The 26,947-nt window shown below is 32.9% G+C and overlaps 1 protein-coding gene across 1 annotated transcript in view; it reads left to right on the forward strand.

The window, feature by feature from the left end:
• EPHA6 (EPH receptor A6) overlaps nt 1-26,947 on the forward strand; it is a 790,812-nt gene that overhangs the window by 590,107 nt on the left and 173,758 nt on the right. The window contains 1 exon segment of the mRNA XM_039879096.1: nt 12,967-13,152. Within this exon segment, the coding sequence (XP_039735030.1) occupies nt 12,967-13,152 (186 nt within the window).

Consider the following 26,947-nt stretch of genomic DNA (forward strand, 5'->3'; position numbering starts at 1 on the left):
TTCATTGATGGACACTTAGGTTGTTTATTCATATTTAATTTTGGGATGCCAAAAATAATATAGCCTTAAATTCGGAGTTGCAGTTACCATACCAAAAGTATAGATTTTGAAAGGATTAAAAATCTAAAGATCTGCTTAGAAAATATGTCCCTAGAATGCCAGATTTATAAAAATATTCAGGGATTATATTCCATGTACGACTTATATCCTAAGCACAACAGGACTATTATACTAGATGAGAGCAATAATCTATGAGAGTGGTACCTAGAAGACATTATAAGAGTCTCCCAATGAGATTCCAAAATACATGCATGTTTTCTAGATATTTCTAAATTAACTCTATTATTATCAATGGCTTGTTTAAACAAACTTGATCTTCATATTTTTAAATTTTTCATAATTAGTTTAGTGATGCATTTTTAAATGAATTAATTTATGTAAAGTATTTAAAATGGTACCTAGTACCCATGTAGCTATTTTATTATTATAATAGGAGGCAATGAGCAAAAGTATATTAAGAAATAGAAATTTTTCCTGTTTAAAATGTTCATGCTCAAGCTCAAAATTTACCTATTTTAATACTTTGTGAGCAATATTTTCATAATTTTTAAGGTAACATTCAGTATTAGGGATAACAGTTCTAGATTTCAGTGTCATATCTCACAACAATGAGGTGTATAAAAACATATTCCAAAAATGGAAAGCAAAAATTAACAGTAGCATTACAATCAGAAATTGATAAATTTGTCAGTATGGTAGGATTTTTTATATACTTCCTTTAACAATTGCCAAATCAAATAGGAAAAAAAATGCCGTGAGCCTAGGTGATGTGAGGAATACAATCAAATTCTATTTGATGATTATATAGATAGAACAATAAACCCTAATTTACAGAATTACATTATCTTCAAGTACATAAAATATTTATAAAAATTAACCATATATTAGGCCATAAAGCAGTATGCAACAAATCAGATTTTTGTAGAATACATTTCTAACCAAAATACAATTAAGTTAGACATAAATAATGTAAAGGTAACCAAAAAGTTAGAAAGTTTAAAATGTATTTTAAAATAACTCGTGGGTTATTTTAATGTAAATAAATAACTCATGGGTTATTTTAATATAAACTGAAAAATCTCTAGAACTAAATAATAAAGAAAAAAACTACATCTTAAAATTTATGGGCTACAACTAATGCAGTGCTTTAGAGGTGAAGATACAGCCTTAATGAAGAATTGCTAAAAATTAATCTGCTAAGCACATAATTTATTTTAGAAAAAAAGAAATAGAATAATCATAAAGAATATAAAGGAGGGAAATAGTAAAGAAAATATCAAAATAGAAAACAAAATAGTAAAAAAATGAAAGGTCTTTTTTTCATGTTTATTTTTTATCCATAAGTATTATATATAGAATGTGCAACCAAGAGAAATAGACATATGTCAGAAGTCATATTACCAATCGGTGAGTAAACAATTATTTTTTTTCTCTCTCTCTGTATATATAGATATACATAATAGTACTTTTCTTATGTATTTTTATACTTTTAAAATTTTTATTCCCATTCCTTTACTCCCTCCCCTTTGACAACCATGACCTTGTTCCTTATATATTTGGGTCTGTTTCTGTTTTGTTTTATTTATTCATTTTGTTTTTTTAGATCCTACATATAAGTGAAATTTGTATAATTTGTTACTTCACTTAACATAATACTCTCTATGACCATCCATGTTGTCAAAATGGCAAGATTTTGTTCTTTTTTACCACTGAATAATAGTTCAGTGTGTGTACGTATATGTGTGTGTGCCACATCTTTATCATTCATCTGTTGATGGACATCTAGGTTGCTTTCCTATCTTAGCTATTACTAGTAATGCGGCAATGAACATGGGGGTGCATATTTCTTTTTGAATTAGTGTTTTTGTTTTCTTTGTATAAATACCTAGAAGTGGAATTGCTGAGTCATATGGAAGCTCTATTTTTTTAATTTTTTACTGTTTTCCATAGTGGCTGCAATGATTGGCAATCCCACCAACAGTTTACAAGAGTTTCCTTTTCTCCATATCCTTGCCAAGCACTTGTATTTTGTTGATTCATGATGACAGCCATTCTGACAGGTGTGAGGTGATATTTCATTGTGATTTTGATCTGTATTTCTTTGATGATTAGTGATGTTGAGCTTCTTTTCATATGTCTGTTGCCCATCTGTATGTCCTCTTGGGAGAAATGTCTATTCAGGTCCTCTGCCCATTTTTTAATTACACTGTTTGATTTCTTTGCTGTTAAGTTGTATGAGTTCTTTATATATTTCGATATTAACCCCTTATTGGATGTATCATTTGCAAGGATCGCCTTCACTTCAATAGGCTGTCTTTCTTAAAATATTAATAAAATTATAAAACTGACAAAATAGATTGAGAAAAATATAAGGTATAAGTAAACAATATTACAGATAAAAAAGCTATAACTACTGATTAAATATTTAAAAATTAATAGGAAAGCATTATAAACAACTTTATGATGATAAATATATAAACTGGATAAAAGAGACAAGTTTCCAGAAATTGATTATAAAAACTCAAGACGACTAGGAATCTAAATTGTCCTATATTAATTACATAAACTTTATCAGTATTTTTTCCTTTTTTATTAAAATTATTGGGGTGACATTGGTTAATAAAATCAAATAAGCTTCAAACGTACAATTCAATAATATGTCATATGTGTATTGCATTGTGTTCACCGCCCAGTGTTAGATTTCCTTCTGCCATCAAATATTTGACCCCCTTTACCCTTACATACCTCTCCCCGCCTCCTCTTCCCTCTGGTAACCACTAACCCACAGTCGGTGTCCATGAGTCTAAACTTTATCAGTATTTAACAATTTTTTTCCCCTTACAAAGGAAGTTTCAAATCCAAATTTTGAGGGGTTTTTGGCAAGTTTTACCAAACACATTAATTAAAAGAATAGATAAATTCAATTTTACACAAACTCTTTCAAAGAATATTAAAATTTTATTCCCCAGGCAAAAGTGTGAGCTGAAAAAAAGTTTATTTGACTTGTGTTTTGGATTAATGAAATATGTGCTTGGCATTTTTCTTAGGTTGTATATACCATTGAACAAAAATTATTTTATCGCTTCTCTTGGCTTTGTTTCAATAAGAATATTGTAAGTGCTTATTGCAATGGAGTGGAATTATAACAAATTTTAAATTGCAAAAACATTGCTCGATAATGCTTATAATAATAACTCATACAATATTCGATAATAAAAGCTGTTTTTAAAAAAGTAATAGAAAAAAATTGGGACTCATTTCAAAGCTCTTTAAGAAAGGATTTTTAAAATAAGTCATATGTAATTGCATGAATACTGCATGTGCCATAATAGTAAGTGAATATAAAAAGGTCTTAGGTACATACAGAAAAATACTATATAGTATGATTACAACTTTATGAATAAAAAATATAAACTTTATGCTTAGGAAATAGATTAGAAGGATATACACCAAATGAGATCATATTCCAGTTATTCAGCCTATGGGTGATTTCTTTCAAGTTTTGCTCCAGTAAATTTTCTCACTTTAATATTGCTAAACTTATGTTGTTGTTTTTTTTATTATTATTATTGATAGCACTCACAGTTTAATTGGCAGCAGTATTTTCTCCTCAGTAGTACTTATAATAATATATGTTGCAATCTATGACTCAGTGAAAAACAATCTTTTTTGAATAAATGAAATAATTAAGCTCAACTTTTAAAAAGATAAAATATGATGCATATCTCCTGAAAGACAAAACTAACTGAATAAAATTTTAACCTAAAATAACGTTTGCATTAATGAAAATAGCTCTTTAACATGAAAACAAACTTTTTAATGTTTATTTTATTAGAACATCTGCCTGTTGTTATCTCTTGAGAATATTAAAATCAAATTAAAATGTCTATAACTCTGAATTATGGTTTAATTTACAGAGGTGTTAGTGATTTTCTATGCATATTTTCTTTAGTTTAAGATAAAATGACCTAATATAGTTTTATTTATAAACTTTTAGTATTTTAAAGCTATGCAAAAACTTTCTTGCTATTAAAGACTTATGTGATATATTTTTAAATAGTAATTTAGGACACTCATTGGCTTTTTTCATCAAAATAATGATCTATATATTTTTGGAGATGTGCTTTTTCTTCTATTTTTGAAAACATTTTGACCACTACAGCTGACAGCCCACTAAGCTTCTCTTAGTCATGCTTGTCTAAACACAAGCCCTCCACTGAGAATACTGATCATTTTTATTGCCTGACTAAATTCCAAAATGTTTTATTTGTACTAGTGTAAGAATTCACACATACTGGGTAAATGATATTCTCTCATAGTTGCCCTCTCAAATAACACTTTGAACTTGTTTAGCGGATACTTTCACATAGAGAGTTGAATCCTGATGAAGGTGTCTATCATGAAGATATCTGTCCAGTCACGCATTCAGTCAATGTTGGTTACCCACAGTGTCCACTATTATAGATCTGAGGATTAAAACTAAGACAAAATCCTTGTGCTCAAAATTTCACAGTGTAATGGGAGAGATAAAAGAACAGGAACTTGCAACTAAGGAGAGAAGTACTATTAATAGAACAATGTAAAAGGGGCACATTGGAGAGTAATAAGAAATTATGCTTAAAAGAAGGATATCATCCAGCCTAAAATGGAAACTAATGTTTGAGTACTTACTCTGTCCCAAGCCCCATGTTAAGAGCCATTGTGTACTACCACAAATTAGTGGCTAAACACACACACACACACACATTATTTTACAGTTCTGGAAGTCAGAAGTCCAAAATCAGTCTCGGTAGGTTAAAGTCAGGGTGTTGACAATACTGATTCATTCTGGGTCCTTCAGGGAAGAATCTGTTTCCTTGACTTTTCCAGCTTCTAAAAGTCACCTGCATCCCTTGGCTCATGTCCCCTTCTTCATATTCAAAGCCAACAGCAAAGCATCTTCAAATCTCTCTCTCTCTCTCTTACCTCTATTTCCATCATCTCATCACCTTCTCTGTCTCTCCTGTCTCCCTTTTATAAGAATACATTGTGAATACATTGGGCCCACCTGGATCATTCAGGGTATCCACACGTCAAGATCATTAACTCAGTATATCTATAGAGTCCCTTTTGCTATACAGAGATACCTTATTGTGCTTCACTTTATTGCACTTCACAGGTGTTGCATTTTTTTACAAACTAAAGGTAAGACCCTCCACTAGCAAAAAAATTACAACTCGCTTTAGTGTGATACTTTATTACCATAGTCTGGAACTGAAGCCCCAATATCTCCAAGATATGCCTGTATAAGGTAACACATTCACATATTCTATGCATTAGAATGTGGACATCTTTGAAGAGCCAATATTAATTTAACCACAGCTACTAAATAAATTAAGGGATGAAGTTGGGAAAGTGAGTTTTAAGAGATTGTGTGGATTGAATTTTGCCACCCCAAATTCATATGTTAAAGCTTTAACCCCCTAGTGTAACTGTATTTGGAAATAGAGCTTCTAGTTTTTAATTAAGGTTAAATGAGGTCATAGGGGTGAGGTCTTAATCTAATAGGATTGGCAACTTTATGTAAAGAGAAAAAGAGAGAGAAATATCTCTATCCATGATCTCACCAAGGAAAGGCTCTGTGAGGACAATAAGAAGGTGGCTGTCTTGCAAGCCAGGAAGAGAACTCTCATCAAGAAATGAATCAGCTGTCACCTTGATCTTGAACTTCTCAGCCTGCATAACCATGACAAATTAAATTTCTGTTGTTTAAGCCACCCAGTCAATGATATTTTTTCACAGTAGCCCAAACAGACTAATACAGAAGAGGATGATAAGATGGACCCTAGGAGACTTCTAGGTGGTTATACAAGTCTAGCGTTCAAGACAGAAGTGTGAGCTATAAGTAAAGATTTGGAACTTAATAGCCTAAAGGCAGTTAAGTAGTTGGTGGTAGTGAAAGACATTACCCCAAGATAGTATGTATACTGAAAAGGGAATGTAGCTGAGAAAAGAACCATACATGTTTAGTAACACTACTATCCAGTGCAGAGTGCTCATCAGCCTGACTGTGAGAGGAGAGACAGAAGGTTAAATTGGTCCTAGGATTCATTTGCAGAGGAGGGATGGCCAAATGGGCAAGTAGAAGTATGTGGTAACAATAATAGGAGCTATCAAAGGGCTAGCTACTTTTACTTCCTCTAACTCTGCAAAACAGAAAATTACATTTTATAGATAAGGAAACTGAGGCTCAAAGATATTAAGTTTTTCTAGGCCAGAGAGATTTTTAATTAGATTTTATTTCCAGCATAATTCTTCTGATGGCAGAGTAGAGAATCAGTTTTGATAGAACATCAAGCAGAGTTTAAAATGCAAATATTTTTTAGACTAAAGAGGAGCTCTTACAATGTACCTTGAGGAGAAAAAGCAGGTGATATGGGAGGCCATCTGGTAGAGGCTGATACACTGAATTAACAAAAAGGTATTCTAAGAAGAGAGGTATCGGTGAGTTTGAATAGTCAAAATATTATAAATAAGAGTATTTATAAGTAAGTAATATACTGGACTTTACGATATAAGAGGTTATGAAAAATTTAATCTCCTTGAGGACAGTGTTATATTTGGGAGCATTTTTTTAATGGAAAAGAGCAAAAACTTGCCTGTAAAAAAAAGAGGCTGTTTAATATTTGGAATGTAGTATGGGAAAAATGAATAATATGTTACTTAGCTTATTCATTGAAGAAATCCTTACTCATCTTTTGAAAAGGATGTTAAAAAAAAAACTCATTCTCAGGTCTTAAAGAAATCCCTCTTTTTGGCTTAAACTTTTAAGAATCTAGAAATAAAGGATAAACTACATTTTTTTCCCCTCTATTCCCCCCACACACACTTCCACCACTGACCTACAGATGTTAACAGTGCACTCCCGGGGCCTGGCTCACCCACAGTAGAGCCTGTGGCTCCACCTGAGGCTCCAACTCAGGACCTTCTGCATGTAAAGCAGACATACTAACCACTACACTATGGAGCCAACCCAAACTACAGATTTAACATACCTCTGTGCTATCTTATCCTGTATGCTACTAGTATAATTTAAATGACTGTGGTTACACAGAACTTTTTTAAGACTCAAAAGCTTTGCAAAGATTAATCTTTATATCTCAGGAAACAGATGGGTGGTAGATATTTAACCCACTCTCAATGATACTGAGCAGGAAAATGTAGTGTGACTTCTTCTAATACCACAAAACAAATTGTAGTATGACTTCCTCCAATGCCACAAAACAAATTAGTGGTGAAGCCAGAAATAGAGGCCCTAACTTCTAAGAATTCCCATGTTTGGCCTAATCCTCCTATTGACAAGCCTTGTTAAACATAAAAAAATCTTGCATAGTGTTGAATTTTGTGAAGTCAAATCAGAAGCATTCAAAGATCATTTCAACAGATGTAAGGTTATAAATTCTTTAAAACATGTTCTCTTTTATTTGTAGATGGTATGCTATGTTTCAGAAAGAAATCAGAATTAGTCATCAGGATTCTGATATTTCATCTTTGAATGATAGAGAGTGAATGCAAGTGAATGGGTGACCCTCCTGATAACATTAATAATAAGGGAATTTATCTTAAGACCTAAAGCAATGAATATATCCCTCTCTAACTGAATTAAAAATCTATTATTTTTTCTCTATGTCTTTTTTTTTAACTCTTTTCTTATATGATATTTAAAAGTATTTTTTCCTGTTGCCATTATACTCAGGAAGGAAAGTTCACATTTAAGACTTATAAAAAACTGAATGCAGAAGATATTGAAGTATCTCTTAATTGTACACAATAAAAGGAAAGGAAAAGAGACTGGGCAAATAAAAAAAAAAAAGTTAGCATATTGGGAAATTTCCTAACCTATACCTCTACTCTCAGATACTCTAGCTTTGGGTCTAGAGTTGGAGTTGTTTATTATGCACTAGGCACTATGGATACAACAGAAAATAGAGATAGTCAAGGCCCATGCCTTTATGACTTAGATTATGGGTGACAGACCAAGGTCAGAGGAGGTGTTGAAATGGAGCAATAGTTAATAAATGAATAAACTAATTAAAAATGAACTTTAAAGATAACTTCAAAATAGTCAAATGTGTTGTACAATAAATGTGTTATGCTAATACTCTCAAGCCAAAGATCTCAGGAATATACTACAGTTGAAAAAGTTAGATTTATTGCTCATTTCAACAAGGGAGAACACACAGCATGGGTAATGATAGTGTGTGTGTCAGGAAGAAGGTGTTGGAAGAAATCTATTATAGGATTTGGGCTTTGGTTGAGTGATTTGGGAGGGTCTAAAGAAGCAATGGTTTTCTCTAGATTAGATACTATCAGAAATCAGAGGCAATTCTGTGATTGAGTATCTGATTTAATTGCCTCCTATTCACCCTGTTGGTGAGGGAGAGATTCCCACCTTAGGGTTATGGGATGGATGCATGCACAACACCCTACATTAGATACAATTGACAGATATTTATTAATTACATATACTTGCAGCCACACAGGGCTACACGGAGGTTGCACTTGGGAACCGAGTTTGGCTTGTTTGAGTTATTCCATAGCTGGCAGAAAAGTGAAATCTGCTACTCAAGGATAAGGAGGAACTGTATCTGTTTCCTTTGATAAGAAGAGTTGTATGTCTAGAGGATGTTATCTGTGAAAGCAGAGTGGGGAGGAGAATCTATACTAAGATCATTCAAGGCCTTCTGAGTTTCCCACAGATATCAAAACAGCACATAATACTGAGCTTTAATTTTAGGACTTCAACCACACTATCTTAATATATCTAGAGGAAGGGGAGACTATAATAAGGAGAAGATTATAATTGGTAAAGAAGTAGCAGTCACTTATTTTAGCCAAGAGAGGAGGGATGTTTAGTATTTTTGGCAGCATGACCTTGCCTTTGTCTGTGCTTAGGCAAAATTATACTCTGTCTCATTCTTTCATGGTCTCAGAGTAACCTTGTCAAGGTTGGTATAATGTCGGATAGGGGAATAATATAGCCCAGCTCTGAGAGCAAGGTGAGCTTCTGATTGTAGAGCTGTTATTATTTTATTTGATAATTTGGAAGGACCTGATGGTAGTAAGGGACTGAACCAGACAGGATGATCAGAAAAAGCATCTGAATGGGAGACGTCAAGTTTGCCTTTACTGCTAATAAGAAGCCATCCACAGAGAGAGGGACTGAGGAAAGTGGAGACAAGGGAGGAAGGCGGACAGCTTGTGGAGAGCAGTCCCATATAAGGGAGACAGTAAATAAAGAAATACTTCATTACACCTGAGAGGCATGTTTTAAAAAAACCATAAAAAAGGAGGCTTTGCTTCAATGACTCTCAAGATGTTGGAGGTAGGGGAGAACCAGAATATTGGAACATTGGGAGTAAAACTATGGAAAGCCTCCAGGGGATCGTGATATGACAGTTCACCAAAATGGATTGTCCCTTGCTGCCTCCACCATCCTCTCACACTTTTAGTTCTATTATATAGGCTTTATGTAGAAAATCCAATACTAATTGATATTTTAATATGACTCTATATGTTATACAATAAAATTGTTTGTCTAAGAAGGTTTTACCACCATGCAGCGAGATGGATGAGATTGTTAGCCAGTGAATGGACTGTCAGTGGCAGAAGATCAATTATCCTAGATGTAATTTTCTTTGCTTGCTTGAAACTACATAGACAGTAGTGATTTTTTTCCAGATGATCTAATATACAACATATTTGAGCTATATGTCTCCATTTTCATTTTATAGTGAAAGATTCCTAGTATATGGCTTTATCATCCCATTCAACCCGTGCATATCCAGTTGATGTGTTTGAACATTATACAATAGTTGGTTTAAAGACACCATGGTTTCCAATTGGAAATTTGGCATACTAAACAAGAAAATATTATCAATGATAATCATTTCAGACAACAGAAAATAGTGGTTATAAGCAAGGACTCTGGAGCCAGACTGCCTGGGTTCAAATTGCAGCTCTACTATTTTCTGGTTATGTCACTGTGGACAAGTTACTTAGTTCATGTGCTTCAGTTTCCTCAACTGTAAAGCATGGGTAATAATGGTACCCATCTCAAAGGTTTGTTCTTGAGATTAAAATATATATTTGGTTTTTAGACCTGGATCATAATAAACACTGTATGTCTTTACCTTTTAATAACGATAAAGATGATGTATTGAAAAAATAATTAACATCATATTCCTATAATCAGCGAGTTAATGATGAACTAACAAGTATATATAAACAATAATAGATCTTATTGAGGAATTATTTATCTTAATTATGTTAATATACAGGGCCTCTTCTCTTGATGCAAGGGCAATCATATAATAGATCTGTCTTTGGCACCATCTGAAAGTATGCAGCTAATCTAAAATAGTTTTTCCTCTCTGCCTGATATGTCTGATACATCCAGGGCTGCCACAGATAGGGGTTTTAATATATTCTGTGACTGAATTTTTTGGACATTGCCTAAAAGATGCAGTATGAGTCTCAGATCTTTAATTCAGGCAACCAGATTTAATGTTGTTGAAATAAGTGTGATAACAACTTGATCATGCAGAGCTTGACATGAAGAAAACACCTGCCTGGTGTTAATAAGATACATGAATTTCAGACAACGGAAAACCGAAGAAAATTACCACTATGCTTGTCTTGACAAATACCAATAGAGTTCTCTATTCTTTTCACTATATTCAAAAGTTTATTTGAAATACTATGAAATGTTTACAGAAAATCACTTAGTTTATGGGGTCATGGCAGGTGAAGAGTTTTAAAATGTTGCCGAATCTTTTATAGGTACTAATAGATTTATTAAGGCAAAAAAAAGAAAAATATTTATTTTTTTTGTTCTAGATATTTATTACAACTAACCAGAGTGATCTGAGAAGGAATTTCAAGTATCTTAGTAGACTCAGATGTATTAGACATTAACTTCAACACATGCACATACCTTTTCTCTCAGTTCCAGAGCCTCAATAGAAAAATGTTGAAAATTTCTATCAATTGCCATTTTTTTATGTCCAAGAGAAAATCTTTAAAAAATCAAAACACAATTACAAACAAAATTGAAAAACTATGGCTTCTTTACCTGCAAATGTATGAACATTTATCCCATAACAGGTTGAGAGTACCATAAGTAAAAAAAAAAAAAAAAAAAAAAATTACAGTTTGATGTTAAATTATGTAAGATTTATAAAATGTCAATAACATATGCACTGAACTTAAGGACCACATTCTAGTCAGTACTTTTGTTTGCTTGGTTGTTTAATATATACAGAATAAACTCTGGTTAGACTGTTTTTTATTTCTAGTGGACATGTTTATACATAATTTAGGAAGCAAAGTTTTGGCTTGTTTCCTTCTTAGTTTTTTTTCTCTGAAAAAATATTACCATCTACACCAAATGGTAGTTCATTTTCATGTATAGTCAACATGAATTGTCCAAAGGAAATCTGGATAATTGAAATCTATGGTACTGCAAAAATTTAATTCGATTCTCTACACTTAAACTTCCATTGCATCAAAATATTGGCCAGACCTGCTAGCCAGTAAACCAACCGAAGATATTTTAGTGTTTATTCCTTTCACTCTTCCAAAGATTTATATAACTTAAAGCACATGAATAGCACTTTACAGTTTATAAACACTTTGACTTATATTATCATTTTTGATCTTTCCAATATCCTTATATGGAAGGGACATCATAGAATTATGGTAGGTTTTATTATTATCTTCACTTTATAAATAAATAAATTGGGGATCAATCAGCATGTTCTTAAGTAAATACAGGTAATCGGCCCTAGATAAATTGTCTTGAATTTCAAAATGTATTGAATTTATTACATTGCACTGAGAAAGCCTTTAACCTCCTTTTGCAAAATAATTCCTCTAGTCAGCCTTATATCCTTTCTGCCTTAAGTCTGTCATTCATTTTACTATTTTTGACCTTTGAACCTTTGTCTTCACTTCCCTCGCTCACTCCATGAGCCTGTCTAAAATGTTGCTGCTTTTCTTGCATATCTGACTTGTACCCATTAATCAAGGACCAGCAAACTTTCCACCTCCTCCAGGAAGTCTTCCAGTTCTCACTGTTTTTACTTAATACAGCATTTGCAGAGATTGGTTCTTATGTTCTTTAGTTGTTTCATTTATGTTCATCAATTCTCCTACCAGACTATAAGCTCTTGAGAACAGAAACCAAGTCTTACACTTCTTTGAAACTCATAGCACTCTAGCACTGGATGTATATTTAGAAATGTATGATAAATATTTGGCTATTATTTAATCTGTCCAATGGAGCCATTGCTGAATTTTCTGTATTAGTGTTCCAAACGTGACTTATAACTCACCGAGTGTAATTACTTATTATTGTTATGTTTAGTGCAGTCTTTTCAATAAATTCATACATGAATTTAATCTACCATTGATTTTTAAGGGCAGTGAAGCCCAGGCATATGGCTTATGGGATCAATTCAACTACATATGCCTGATGGATTCCCCGAATAGAGCAGACCTTCGACCCATATGTCAGTATTGAAAACAGAAACAGGAAACATTATTCACTGATTGCTTTTCTATAGAATTACATTAGCATCACCATTCTGCTATTCATACTTTCTCAGCAGATCAGGGATATCTATCAATGGTAGTTCCTAGGGTACAATGTATGGAAATGCAATCTATTATTCATTATTCTGATCAAGAGGATTGTCATTACAAATTTAATTTTTACAAAAGAAATCTCCAGGTGAAAACAACACACTTGAGAGTCACTATGTTAAAAAAACAAACAAACAAAAGTTGGTACTGTATGGCAACTCAATTCTTCTGGAATATAAGTATTCTATTTAAACAAATAACTACTTTTGCTTATATTTTAAGGAGAATTTGGAGAAGTCTGTAGTGGGCGTTTGAAGACACCAGGGAAAAGAGAGATCCCAGTTGCCATCAAAACTTTGAAAGGTGGCCACATGGATCGGCAAAGAAGAGATTTTCTAAGAGAAGCTAGTATCATGGGTCAGTTTGACCACCCAAATATCATTCGCTTAGAAGGTGTTGTCACAAAAAGTAAGTACAAATTTTTTTCATTACTTCTTTTCTAGATCTCTCTCCATTCATTAAAAAAAAAAGAAAAAGAAAAAAACTTAATAGCAATACCACAACCATTAAGGAGAGAACTTTGTTTGGATATTCCCCCCTCAGAGTCTTCCTTTTAGGCTATGACATTATCAGAGTTTGCATTGGTCACCAAACAGCTTTGAAATGGTATTTATTACCTATAAATCATTTACTAATTTAACTTGAAGTAATGAATCAAGAGTAAAGTGTTATGTATTTTTTTTTCTGTTTTCTACAAGTTATTCACTTCTTCAAAAGTTGCCTAAATTTCAATATTAGTAGAAGAAATAGTTTAAATATTTTGAGTCATTAAGGTTAAGTACTTCTGTTTGGAAATAAATTTTATATACAAATATGTATTATTTGTATTATTTATCTGAAGTAAAACTTTTAAACAGAAATTTTATATGAAATCCATCTACCTAAATACCATTAGGGCTAAATTATTTTAATTTCTATAAAATGAATATAGAATTATAGTTTCTGAAATAAAAATCTTGTCTTTATAGAATAATGGGATGACAGCCATTCCTTTGAAAATAAGTTTCTTAAAAATATGAAATTAATTATATAACCTAATAGATTAATATATATTGACTTTTATTTGAATAATAAGGTATAAAGCTTAACTATAATTCTCCTTATTTTATTCAGTAATGAATTATAACATACAAAACCCAACATAGAATGGCATTAAAAATGCATAAAAATAATTTAAACCTTTTTCATTAATAAAACTAAAATTTCTTTTAAAATCTTTTATATAAATTTGAAATTTTATGTCATATTTGGAAGCAAGAAAATGTAAAAGTTTACTAAAAATATAATTGACTGTACATCTGAAACTTCTAAGTTCTTCTCACAAGGCATTAGCCAACATGCTGCCCAAAGGGAGCAGATTACTGACAACCATGATTGTTTGGAGGACTCAAAAGTATGCTTTTGATGACAGCTGTTGTGGTGGGTTGTTACTTTAGTTGCCTTCAGGGGGCCTCCCAGTATTCATGTCCTTGTGTTGTTTTCTCCTACATTGATTCTGGGCTTGTCCATGTGATTAGTTTTGGCCAATGAGACATGAACAAGTGTAATGCAAGTGAAAGCATCTTACATGTTGTTGGGGCTTGTCTTTCCAAACTCCTTCCTATAATCCAGCCTCCAGTGCTGAGCAAAGCCAATCCATATGGTAAGGCTACATGCAGTACTGCAAGAAGGAGTAGAATAGAGATTCTCCAGCTGACAGTTCTACCTGAGCTCCCAGCAGTCAGCACTTAATGCCAGCCTTGTGATGAGCTATCTGAGACATTGCACTCCCTTACCTTACCACCACCAACAGATGCTGCAACTACAGTTGACACCTTGTGAAGCAAAGAACCACCCAGTTTAGTCCATTCAACTCATAAAATCATGAGAGATAATAAAATGGTTGTTGTTTTAAGCGATGGAATTTGGGGTAGTTTATTACACAGCAATAGCTAACCAAACAGATGAACCCCAGTTACAATGCTGCTCCCAACACTTAAGACTTGTACAGATTTGGGTAAATTGTTTCACACCTTTACTTCCACATGGAACAAATAGGGCCAAAGTAACTCCTGCTTCATAGGAATGCTATAAGGATTACTTTTGTAAATGTATAAAGCATTTAGCATAGCGTGTGGCTCATAGTCAGCTATATTTAATGGTAATCATTATTATTGGTAAACTGTGCCAGGCACTTTACATGTTTAGTTTGCCATTTCATCCTCACAGCAATTCTTCTGAGTATCATTATTCACTGAAGCTCAGGCAGGTTGATTAACCTGCATAAGAACCTCTAACTCGTAGTAAATAGCGTGGCTAGTGTTCAAACTGAGTCTGTCTGACTCTAAAACCCATGGTTTATTCGTTTATTACTTGTTTGCTTCGGCTATATCACAGTGAATAAGTAATAGTTTTATACTCTAATTATCTTATTTGAATTAAAAAACAAATAATTTAAATAAAATAATATAATACTACTACTAAGGAAAATATTTAGGCAAGTGAAATAAATTACCTTAAAAATGTAAAATTTTGAAACATCTAGCTATGCCACAATACTTAGCAAAGCTTTTAATCTAAAAGAAAGAGGAAATTGCATGTTAGTTATTTCTTTTATAGTTTGACTTCGTCATTAATTTAGCATGAACATTTAAACTTATTCCTTATGTTTTATAGCTCTCTAAAAGGAAAAAGATAATTTTAAAGTTGGGTTACGAATCTTTGCAAAGCATTTAAAATAACAATTTAAGTATGATGTTGAAGTCCTTTTATATATATTTATTCATGAACTATCTGGAAATAAATGTTCAATAATAAATTCGAATGCTAAAAAGATCTTTACTTTCTCCCTTTAATAAATCACATTACGTGGCTTTTTCATATATTCCTATGTGTTTTATTTACATGTGATAAAAATGTGAAAGTATATGAAAAAGAAAAAGGATTTATTAGCCCTATGAAATAATAAGAATTATTTATCTGAAATCAGCTCAATAGATTTAATATGCTAGTCCATTGCACTTGTCGGCGAGTTTGAAATACTCAGTTTATTCCACATAAACATTCAAACAACCAACACAGTGGTTGCTTTACATCTTTAACAATCTTGCCTAAGAATGAGACCAGTAATCTCTATGTAGCCAAATCTGTATGATCCCAAAGTCAAGGTCCTATTCCATTTCAAAAAAAAAAGAAAGAGAGTGAAGGTAAGAGAGATTAAAAAAAGAAAAGAAAGGATAATTAAGAAGGGATAGATTCAATATGCTTTTGAGTGGCAATAACCATTATAGTTTTAATTTGTAAGAGTGAGCCCGATATAGGGGGGCCGTGGTGCTGCTGAGATGGGTGATAGAGATAGAGAAAGGAGTAATTCCCGCAAAGATAAGTGGGCATATTTATACTCTTATCTTCTTGACTCAAGTGCTATGGGATTTTTAGGAGAAAGGCAATAAATAAATGAATGCCTCATTCCCATAAATACACGATAATTGTTCCAAGATTGCCCTTAAGTAGCTAAGAGATAGGTAGCAATTAATGTTCCCTAAGGGCCACCATACTGCATACTGACAAAGATAAAGGTGCAATATAGGTTTATATGGTCAACTTAGCATAGTATCCTGGGGTTCTGAGAAATAAATGCACAGACTCTCATTTGAAACTAACACAAAATTATAGATCAAAATCTTCATCAGTTCCTTTTATAAATTCTTACTATGCATGCTTTTATCTTACTGTCTGAGGCATACATATTACAAAGTTTTGAGGACATTTTTACCCTTTCATATTTGGGCAAATAACTACTTTTATTTTAAATGCGAAAGTTAAATCGTTAAAAACTGTATTATCTAAAAAGTCTATATGATAAAAATTAAACCCGTTTGTTTGATACACATTACAATTTCATTAACCTGTTAAGAAAAAATTGATATATAAAAAGATTAATTAAGCTAAACCATATGCTTAGCATATACTTTTTCTCTAAGAAGCAAATAGAAACCATTTGTTAGAGATCAGTCTTGTAGCCATTAGTAGCATGGTTAGTGGTAATTTGTAACTGATAATATATACACCAGTGTCATTAACTACATAGCCAGAAGAAAAACTGTTACCCTTCTATAGAAAGTTAAGAATTGTGGTTAAATGATGAAGAAATATAGTTCAGAAACCACAGTCCAGCAGACTGGGCTATGCAGTTTGAAACAATGATGGAAGAACTAAAAGGAGAAGAAATGAAGTGCCTATATCCCAGCTTAATAGGTCACAACTAAATTTAGAATTACTGGCTGAAATAAATCATAAATCTAGTAAAAAGGAATAGAAGCCAATCAGGATAGCAAATAAATTCCCAAACATAACTTCATTTCATCATGGAATATTCCTAAAGCCTCCATGGGATAATATAGAAACTATAACAGAAAGAGCTAGGCCTGCTTAAACCCTTTTGAAATACTCCAGACAGTTTTGATGGGTCCACACGGAATCAAAGTCAGTGAGTATATTCAAGCCAGTTAAATACACTGTACATTAAATGCACAAGAACTACCTCTCTGGTCCCACAATTCCATCCTGTTTGTCAAGTAATTCGTTTCCCAAGATTTCGGCTATGACTGTTGCCACCAATATGATCCCTGCCTCTCTACTTGGTTGTATATCCTGCTACTAGCCACAAGGACTTGGACAAGTCACTCAGCATCTTTGGGCTTCAATTTTTTCTTCTGCACTGAAGATTGAAAAGTATAGCTTGGACTAGAAAACAATAAAGATTAAATCTAAACCTAATATTTTTGTATTTCATTCCTTTGCCAAAAGAAGAGAATTGGTATGTTGGCGAGGAAAATTTATGCCAGTGATAACTCCAACTTAACTTCAGGTTCATATCAGTCATCCAAGAATAAAATGGAGAGGTTCAGGAAGAAACAAAAGATGGCTTCAATAAAGTTTTTATCCTAACCACCTGTAAAGTAAAAAAGGATAGGTAAAATATTTCTATAATGAAAATCTAGATTTGGATTTGGAATATACATTGTAGAGGGTAAAGTATTCTGCAAAACTATTCTAATGAAAGAAATTAGATTGTTATTTTCTGAAATTTAGCTACCTTGCTAGCTAAGGTAAGTTAAGAGTTTTGTTTTGTTTTGTTTTGTTTGTTTTGTTTTCCAAGAAACATTTACTGAGCACCACTAGGTGATAGACACTATTGCTGATTAAAACCTAGAAAAGAAGACCTTGTGCTCCAAGAAGCTCATTTGTTGGAGATAGTCCACTGGGAGCATCAAATAAGAAGGCCAGTATATCCCAGTATGGTGTGGCATGTGCTATTTTGGATACAGTTATTTATTAATTTCTTCATTTTTCAGTGAACATTTATTGGGTGCTCACTCTTCTAGTCACTGGTAATATAGTAGTGAAGAAGACAGAGCTTCTATCTACTGGAGGGAAAAAGAGAAATCTAAATATGTAAATATCATCTTAGGCAAAGAGAAAAAACCTAAGTGAAGTGAAGGAACAAGCCACGCCAAGGTTTGGAAGAAGAGTATTCCAGGCAGAGGGAACAAGAAGCAGAGAACTCTTGGGCTAAGAAGGAAGGTGGCATGTTAGGAGAGCATCCAATATGGCTGTAGCAAAATAATAATAGTACAAACTACATGTAGAAAGAAAAATTTAGAGGCAGGGAAAAACAGTAAGGAGGCTAGTGTAGTAATCCAGGTGAAAAATAATGAGAAAACAGATTAAATAAGGAAAGATAAAAAATAGGGAGTAAATTTAAGTGCTATTTCCCAGGTTAAATTAAGAGACTTTAGTGAGACTGTATCTGGGGGTATTTTCTGATGACTTCCAAGTTTCTGGTTGACATAAGCAGATAAATACAGAGGAAATTCTGGAGGGATAACAGATTTTGGAGGGGAAATAATGAATTCTAACTTGGACACAATAATTTTGAGGTTGCTGGGACATTTAAATACTTCCAGGGAGCCTCTGTATCATGGGTGAAAGTCTGGAGTGCAGGCACAAATTAAAGAGTACTTAGTGGTTGAGCACTGATTGATAGTTGAAGCCATAGGGAGGTTGGGATTGCCCAGCAGGTTGAGAACTAGCCTTATAGGTAAGCAGAAGAAGAAGGCAAAAGGTACAACCTGAAAGAGGAAGGACAGATGTCTAAGAATGAAGGAGAGGTCTATAGAATAAAATGATCTGGGAAACCGAGTAAAATAGGGATTGAGGAGCATCTGTTTGATGGAGTTATTAGGAGGAGGAAAAGCCCATTACAGTATAGGATGGAGGCTAGATTGCAATGGACTGTAGAGTGAGTGAGGCGTGTGTATGCTGCAACCAAATTGATGGGTTAAAAAGAGCAAATTGCGTTGTGATGATTTCTTACTTTAATTCCAAACACTTATTGTTATCCTTTAAGTTATTCATTAATTCAAGCAATATTTATTATGTCCCTGACTACTTGTGTCATTCACATTTCTAAGGATTAGGTGTTTTGCAGTGACTAAGAAAGCCAAATGCCTGCCCTCATAGGTTAAGGCCCTGAGTCTACCTCCTGGGGTTTTTTCTTCACCATTCTCTTGAATCCCAGATCGCATTCATGCAAAATGATAAAAGCATCTCAAAACTTACTCTCATTTCTCCCATGTGTCTCTTCCTTTTCTGAATCCCAGAGGATCTGGAAGAAATTGTACCCAGGTAACCTTAAGTGTGTATATAGATAACTATGATGTAAAAAGGCTGTTGGTACCTAGAAGACCTAACTGCCTCTAGAGGTACGTACCAGCCTTCTTTTTTTCGGTGATGTCAGAGGCAAGATCATGTGCTGAGGTGATGGGCAGAGGGCTTGGATGTTAGTAAATATTTGAAGTAGCTCTTGAGAAAAGTGTGAAAGAAAGCTGATCAGGAAAGATTAGAAAGATTGTGGGTATCACAGAGGACACAAGAGAACCTTGAGATCATTGATAGAAGCTGCTGCCCTAAAGAGCACTGCTGATAAATGAGGGAAAGTGTGGGAGCATGAAAGTGAGAAGAGATTCAACCCAAGGAAAAAGGAAAGTTGAGAGGCAGCAAAAAAAAAAATAAATTGTGATTTGCTATGTTTTCTCTTTTCTCTTACCATCCTTATTATTTACTGTTTCCTGTTACTGAAAAAATGATGAATTATTTTTGTACAATTTCTGGAGTCTCGATGAATTCTCAAGATATTTATAACAAAGTATTTGCCATTGGGAATTATAATATATATGTATTGATAAATGGAATATTAACCAAGTGTGACTGTAACAAGTAGTGTAACAAGATGACATAGTCTGATGTTCCTGTGTATCACACTCCGTTCAAGTAACTGGGCGAATTGGGATCACCGGCTTATTTTCTTTCTGCCAGGCTGTACTTCCCTCCTTGAAAAAGAGAACATACTTTACTTTTGTAGTCAGGAGGAATTTATTCTTGTTCCTTCAGTATTTAAGTATCTGGGTTTTCTCAAGGTCATTCACTCTAATCACCTCCCTAGATCTACCTCTAACTTATTATCTCCTTTCTGTGGTTCTTTTCCTTCCCTAAACAGGATGATAATTATTGGTAGACTCTTATAAGAAGTTACAGGTTAAAAAATACTAGTAACAGGTTGCTCAATGTGACGATAACACTGTAAACTGTAAGAACTAGGAGAGAAAAGAGAGTATAAATACAATTTTATGCATACATAATATTGCCTTTTAATATCTCTAAATAACATTGAATAGAGCCATCTAGAAGGTCAAACTTTATTCATTTTAAAAAATAAAAATCCTTTCCAAATCATTCATGATGCAATTTGTTCTGGTGAAGAGTTTGATGGCTCTGAATTTGAACCAAGGGCAATAGATAATCCTATATTATAGACATGAATGTTTATACATGAACTCAGGAGAATGAGAACCATCTCAACAGGCTGCAAGGTAAGGCAATCAGGCAGTCATTACTGGGGAACTTTAATCCAGGTTCCTGATGGTCTTATTTAGGACTGAATAAAGACTATTAAGAGTCTTAATCACTGAAAATGATTATGCCCCCCTTCCACATATAAGTGATTGCTAAGAAAAAATTATCCATAAAATTAATGAGTAGAACTCTGGCAAGCTCCTTATTTAATCCCATGATTAATATTTTAATTCTTATTTTACTGTTGGAATATGTTACCATGACTTTTCTTAAATTTTCATTTTGATATAATTTCAGACTTACAGAAAAAAGTGAAATATAATATAGTTCCATATAAACTTCACTTGTTTTCCCTTGATATTAGTATTTTACATAACCACAGGGCTATTATTAAAGCCAAAAAATAAGCATCAATGCAGTACTATTTACTAATCTACAGACTTTTATTCAGATTTTATCCACTTCTTTTTCTGTTCCATGATCCCACCCGGGATTTCACATTGCATTTAGTTGTCACATCTCCTTAGTATCTTCCAATCTGAGAATTCTTCAGGTCTTTCCTTATCTTTCATGACCTTGAAAGTTTTCAAGAGTACTAATCAGTTATTTTGTAGAATATCCCTCATTTTGGGTGTGTCTGTTGTTTTTTCATGATTTGATTTGTGGTTATGCATTTTTGGTGGGAATATCACGAAAGTCGTGTACCCTTCTCAGTGTGTTGTATCAGGGAGAACATGATGTCCACATGCCTTATTCCTGGGGATATTAAGAGGGATTACTGGGTTAAGGTAGTGTCTTCTAGATTACTCCATTATAAAGTTCCTTTTCCCCTTTTGCAATTAATATATATTTGGGGGAAGATAATTTAGACTGTGCAAATATCCTGTTGCTTCTCAAACTTCTCTCCACAAATTTTATCATTTATAGTAGATCTTGCCTATATAATTACTATTATAGTCTAATGGTGATTAGTTTATCTCTTTCCTTCTTTGTTTATTAATCATAATACTTATTTAAAGAAGTGCTGTATTTCAGAATATTCTATGAATGGAATTATACAATATGTAGCCTCTTGAATCTGCTTCTTTCTCTTAGTAGAATGCACTTGAGATTCATGCATGTTTTTTGTTGTTATTGGGTAAATACCTAGGCGTAGAATGTCTGGATCATATGGTAAATATATGTTTAATTTTATTAGAGATTGCCAAAATGTTTTTTAAACTGAATGTACCATTTTGCCATTCTCAATGGTAATTATGAGAGTTTCATTTGCTCTGCATCATCTATAATTGGTATTGTCATTTAAAAAAAATTTTAGCCATTCTAGTGAATCTATTTCAGCATCTCATTGTTATTTTAATTTGTATTTCTCTAAAGACTATTGGTTTTGATCATCTTTTCATGTGCTTATTTACTATTTATATCTTTGGTGATGTGTGTCTTTGGATTTCTATTTTATTTTATTGTTTTTTTTCTCAATGTTAAGTTTAAAAGGCTTTTTTAAAAAATATTTTCTGGATACAGTCCTTTGTTAGAAATGTGATTTGTAGATATTTTTCTTTTAGAAATTGCACTTCTTGGTGTGATATCTAAAAACTCTTTACCTAACCCAAGATCACAAATATCTTCTCTTTTACTGTCCTCTAGTTTTATAGTTTTATACTTTACATATATGTCTATGATCCCGTTTGAGTTAATTTTTGTACAAAGTGTGAGGTATGGGCCAAGGTTCTTTTTTTTTTTTTTTTTTTTGCATATAGGTCATTTCAATATCATTTATTGAATTAGTTTATAGATATAGATATAGATACATAAAAATTTTCTCATTTTTAAGTTCCCATTTTTGTCTAAAATCCTTCAGCGGCTTTCCTCCACCCACACAGTACAAAATTCATGCTGCTAAACATAGAAATTCAAGGTTCTAAATGATTGGCCCCAGCTCACAACATACTTTTAGCCTTATCTTCCGCCTTCTCTCCTTAGTTTATGTTCTATTAACTGTGAATCATTAGTAATTCCCCCAAATACACCATACTATTTCTTGTTTCACATATTTGATCATACATGGCCCTCTTCTTGGAAAACTCTCCCTCTTCCCTTTTCCTATCACTCTTAACTCACTTATGAGGAATGACTCAGTTTATATGCAACATCCTTTCTTAATCTCTATCCTGGGTTAGATATCGACATTGCAGTTAACAAGCTGTACTATGATAACCATTTATATGTATGGTCCAAAAGCCTACTGTTTTCTCAGTCCTTACTCTATAATATTAGGACTTCAGCATGCTTTTCCAGTGCCCCTAAGTTTTGCTGGAACAGTCTCACCAGTCTGTTAGCTGCAGCAATGCAATATCTAGATGATCTCTACCCCTTTCTGGGCTCCCTCTCCCTTACACACTAACTGCCACAACCCTTGTAGAGGCTCTGTCAGCCCAACTATTGCTCATCAGTAGAATAAAACTGTCCTGCCATTTATGAATTTCTACAGGGCTTTCAAGACCCTACAATTTTTCTGGGTCCTGTACTGAGTGAAGCAAGGAGATAGGCTTTCTCTATCCACTCAGTACCTCATTTTTCATTTAATTACCAAAGTTGCTTTCATGTACTCAGAGCAGCCAAAATCTCTCTAGAACAATTTCATCTGGTTTATGATGATTCTTAATTTCCTGATAATAAAGAGCTAGACTTAATTTTATTTTCTATTCTAGCTCCACCTCACTGTTCCCTTAATCTTTCTGGTCTCAAATCTCTAATATATACCACCTGATATATGTTTTAAACTATTTGCTTTTGAATAGAGAGGGATATCTTATATTATATTGGTATGGGAGTTTGGAGAGGTTATGATTTGTTGAGGACAGTCTTTATTTTATTCATTATGGTACCTAGCATGGTGTTGAGTATGTATTAAACACATGTTCATATGGAGGAAGAAAAATGGCAAGAAAAGGGAGAAAAGAAGAAAAGAGAGGGGAAAGGGGAACAGAAAAAAATAAAGAAAAGAAGAAATCTAATTTTCAAGGACTTTGAGCTCAACTCTGTACATTAACATTCTCCTATGTCAATCACATTTGTATGAAATTGGCAGCTTTACTCATAATTGTGCTTCTCTGTACTTTTGCAGTTTCTCCTTTCTCTGAAGAACAATCATATTTAGCAGTCTTTTTTTTCCTCCGAAAACTTATCTACATTATGTTACATTTAGGGACATAGACCAGAATCAACCTGAAAGTAGGACCACAACTAATTCATCTTTATATGTACCTCTTTATTATGCAGTCTATATCTCATATGTTACACATTTAATCCCAACTTCAAAACGGAAAAAGAAACAAATTATTGTGTTTTGTAGGCCCGAGAAATAAAAGTAGGTACACCTTAGTCCACTGGTAATTTGAGATATAGCAACAGAATGATGTGAATTTATTGGCATTTTTATTCGGTTACATCAATCACTATGAGTGAATTTATTCATTTTTCCACTCATCACAAATGTCAATCAAGACATCAATGATTTTTTTCTCCTTTTTCTTTCAATGAAATGGTTGTTTTAGGATTCTTAACCCTGAAAATAATACACTGACCTTTCCCCTAAACATTAATGGTATGATGTTCCTGAAATAAGATCAGCTATCATTCTGGCATAGCCATATGTTATATGGAACATACTATTGTATTTGGTAGAACAATTTATAAATACGAAAAGCTATGACATTTCTGTGACTTTGTCACTATTTCATATTTACATTGAAATTAAAATATACAAAAAAGGCCTTCCATTAGAGTTTCTGTGATTTAATTTTTTAATATAGATTATATCTCATTGCAAGAAATTCCAGGATATTCCCTGAGAAAAACGAGTTTGGAGAGGAAGCACATATAAGAATACTAGAGAAACTCAAGCAAAGTGAGGGGCTGCTTAAAGAGAGGTAGAATCAGGATTTAGCCTACTAGGTTTTCTTAGTTTTGTACAAAAAATGGAGATATTAGTTATTTGTTAAAAGAGAATTTATAATTAATATAATTATTTCTTACATGTTAGATAAATAAATTTACTAAAACTAAAACAAAGATTTTCTTTATGTCAACTCTAATTATTCCAGATTTTCCTGCCAGAATGAAACCTATGTTCCTAGGTCATAGATTTGATTGGTAATGGACTCAGAAAATATTTCCCATTAATTGCCGCCAAGTAGAAAACCTGGAAGGCTACATTTATTAGATGATGAAGGTTTCGATTATGTAACACGAAAAGTTTAAAATTACTACTTTTATAATGTGGAATCAATGAAACAATTTCTATAACTAAAATAATGCTACCAGTCCTTTACTATAATCCTCAGATTTTAGCTACAGGAAACTCCTTGATTGCTAAGGAGGTCCACACTTCAGGCTAATTACAGGGACCTCCTCTTCTTGCTAATTAAGAAATTGAGAACTCTTCAGGAAGACCAGAAAAAAAAAAAAAAAAGCTTATTAGGGAAGCTGGTATGAATGGAGCAAAACTCTTTTTAAATAAAATTTGAATCTGTTCAATAGCTTATGAAGAACCTAGTTGTAAATTTAATAGAATACATTGTATATTTTCACTTGTTAAAGATGTCTTTGCAGAGACATTATGAGAAAAGCCACACTATAGTTTAGAATCTTGACAAATCACTAATGGAAAGACAAAATAAACCTACTTCAAACATTAGTTTCAGTGGATAATATTAGAAGTATGTAGTACAGTAAATACTATTTTTATAGTACAGTAAATACTACCTACTAGTTTTGTAGTTTCTAATTTTTCCCCCAAAATATCTCTTCATTGATGAAGTAATAAAATAATGATTATCTAGTTATAAGTACTGTATATTCTGATTTTTAAAAGCTATAATCTCCTTTTTGTTTTTCTAATGTTTCATAACCTTTTTTCCTCCCCGAATTGAACCTTGTCATACAAACATTGCTCACAGTGGTCAAGTTAAATACAGTCAAAATAACACTTTAGAGAACCTGTTAATATCTGCTTTGTGACTCTCTAATACCTTGAATTAAAGAAGTCTTCCACAGACCAGTGCAATTGCCTCATAAACTGCTGCTCTTCTTGCTTTTACTCTTTCCCTCACCACAACCCATTCTTCACTCTCGGCCAGTGATTGTGGTCAAATTTTTGCAAATGGTACTTAGGAAAAAAAAAAATTCAAATCTTTACTTTGGCCTGCAAAGTCTTGAATGACCTGGACCCAGTTTACCTCTCAGATGTTGTCTTTTACTTTTTTCCCCTCCTAATCCACTGTGCTGCAAATCAACTGTGTGCCTTCACTCCAAACTCATTGCTGCCTCAGGGCACCCACAGTTCTCATTTACTGCCTTGACCCTCTCAAATATCCTTTTAAGACTGGCTTATGAAAACCTGAAAACCCTGCCTAAATCTAAAGTAGTCCTTCTCACCCTTCAGTTAGCCTTTATCATATATCTTTGTTCTACTTTCTTCCCTTGTAAACATAATTCTTTGAAATCATGTAGGCTTCGTTCTGTGTGCTCAGAATATACTGCACTAAGGAAGGTTTTAGCATATATGGAAATAAGCACTCAAGAGAGTTGCTTTATAAAAATATAAACCATTTTAAATAATGATATTAAAACAATACCATACTAGCACTTCTGAAATTTCTATTTTTACTCATGCCTTTATTTTGGCACATTACTAGATACAGATTATCTAGACCAAATAAATTATTCAGTTTAATTTTAAAATAAAATGTGGACCAGAGCAAAACTGTGTGTTCCTGTAGTATATTTTTATAGTATATCAAATTGGATATGAAAGGACTCTTACCTTATTATAATTATTTACAAATCAGACATTTAATTAATCTTAATACTCTTGAATTGGGATTACGTACTAAATAATGGAATAATCAAACATTGCATATGATGAGATTTATATAGAGAAATCCAGTTTAGGTGGATTAGTCTGCAAAAAACTTTAAAGAAAAACTTAAAGCAGGAAATTTTTAAAAAGTAAGCTAATTTTAGAAAGCTTATTTATTAGAAAACAAAGTGAATTTTTTAAAAAATAAATGAATTCCTAAAATAACAAACATAATAATAGCTTTTTAGTTGAATAAAATTACTTTCTAAACCAAGTTTATTTTCTGGGAGAGAATATACCAATAATATTGTGATGTTTATCTTTGGAATACAGCTTTGGAATAATTTTATTTGTTTTCATCTTTGGACATTTGCATATCATCTGTGTTTCCTGCAGTAAATAAATATTGTATTGGTATTTTGATTATAAATTACAATGAAAATT

Source organism: Pteropus medius, unplaced genomic scaffold (genome assembly GCF_902729225.1).
Source record: "Pteropus medius unplaced genomic scaffold, Ma_sr-lr_union100, whole genome shotgun sequence".
Classification (NCBI taxonomy): domain Eukaryota; kingdom Metazoa; phylum Chordata; class Mammalia; order Chiroptera; family Pteropodidae; genus Pteropus; species Pteropus medius.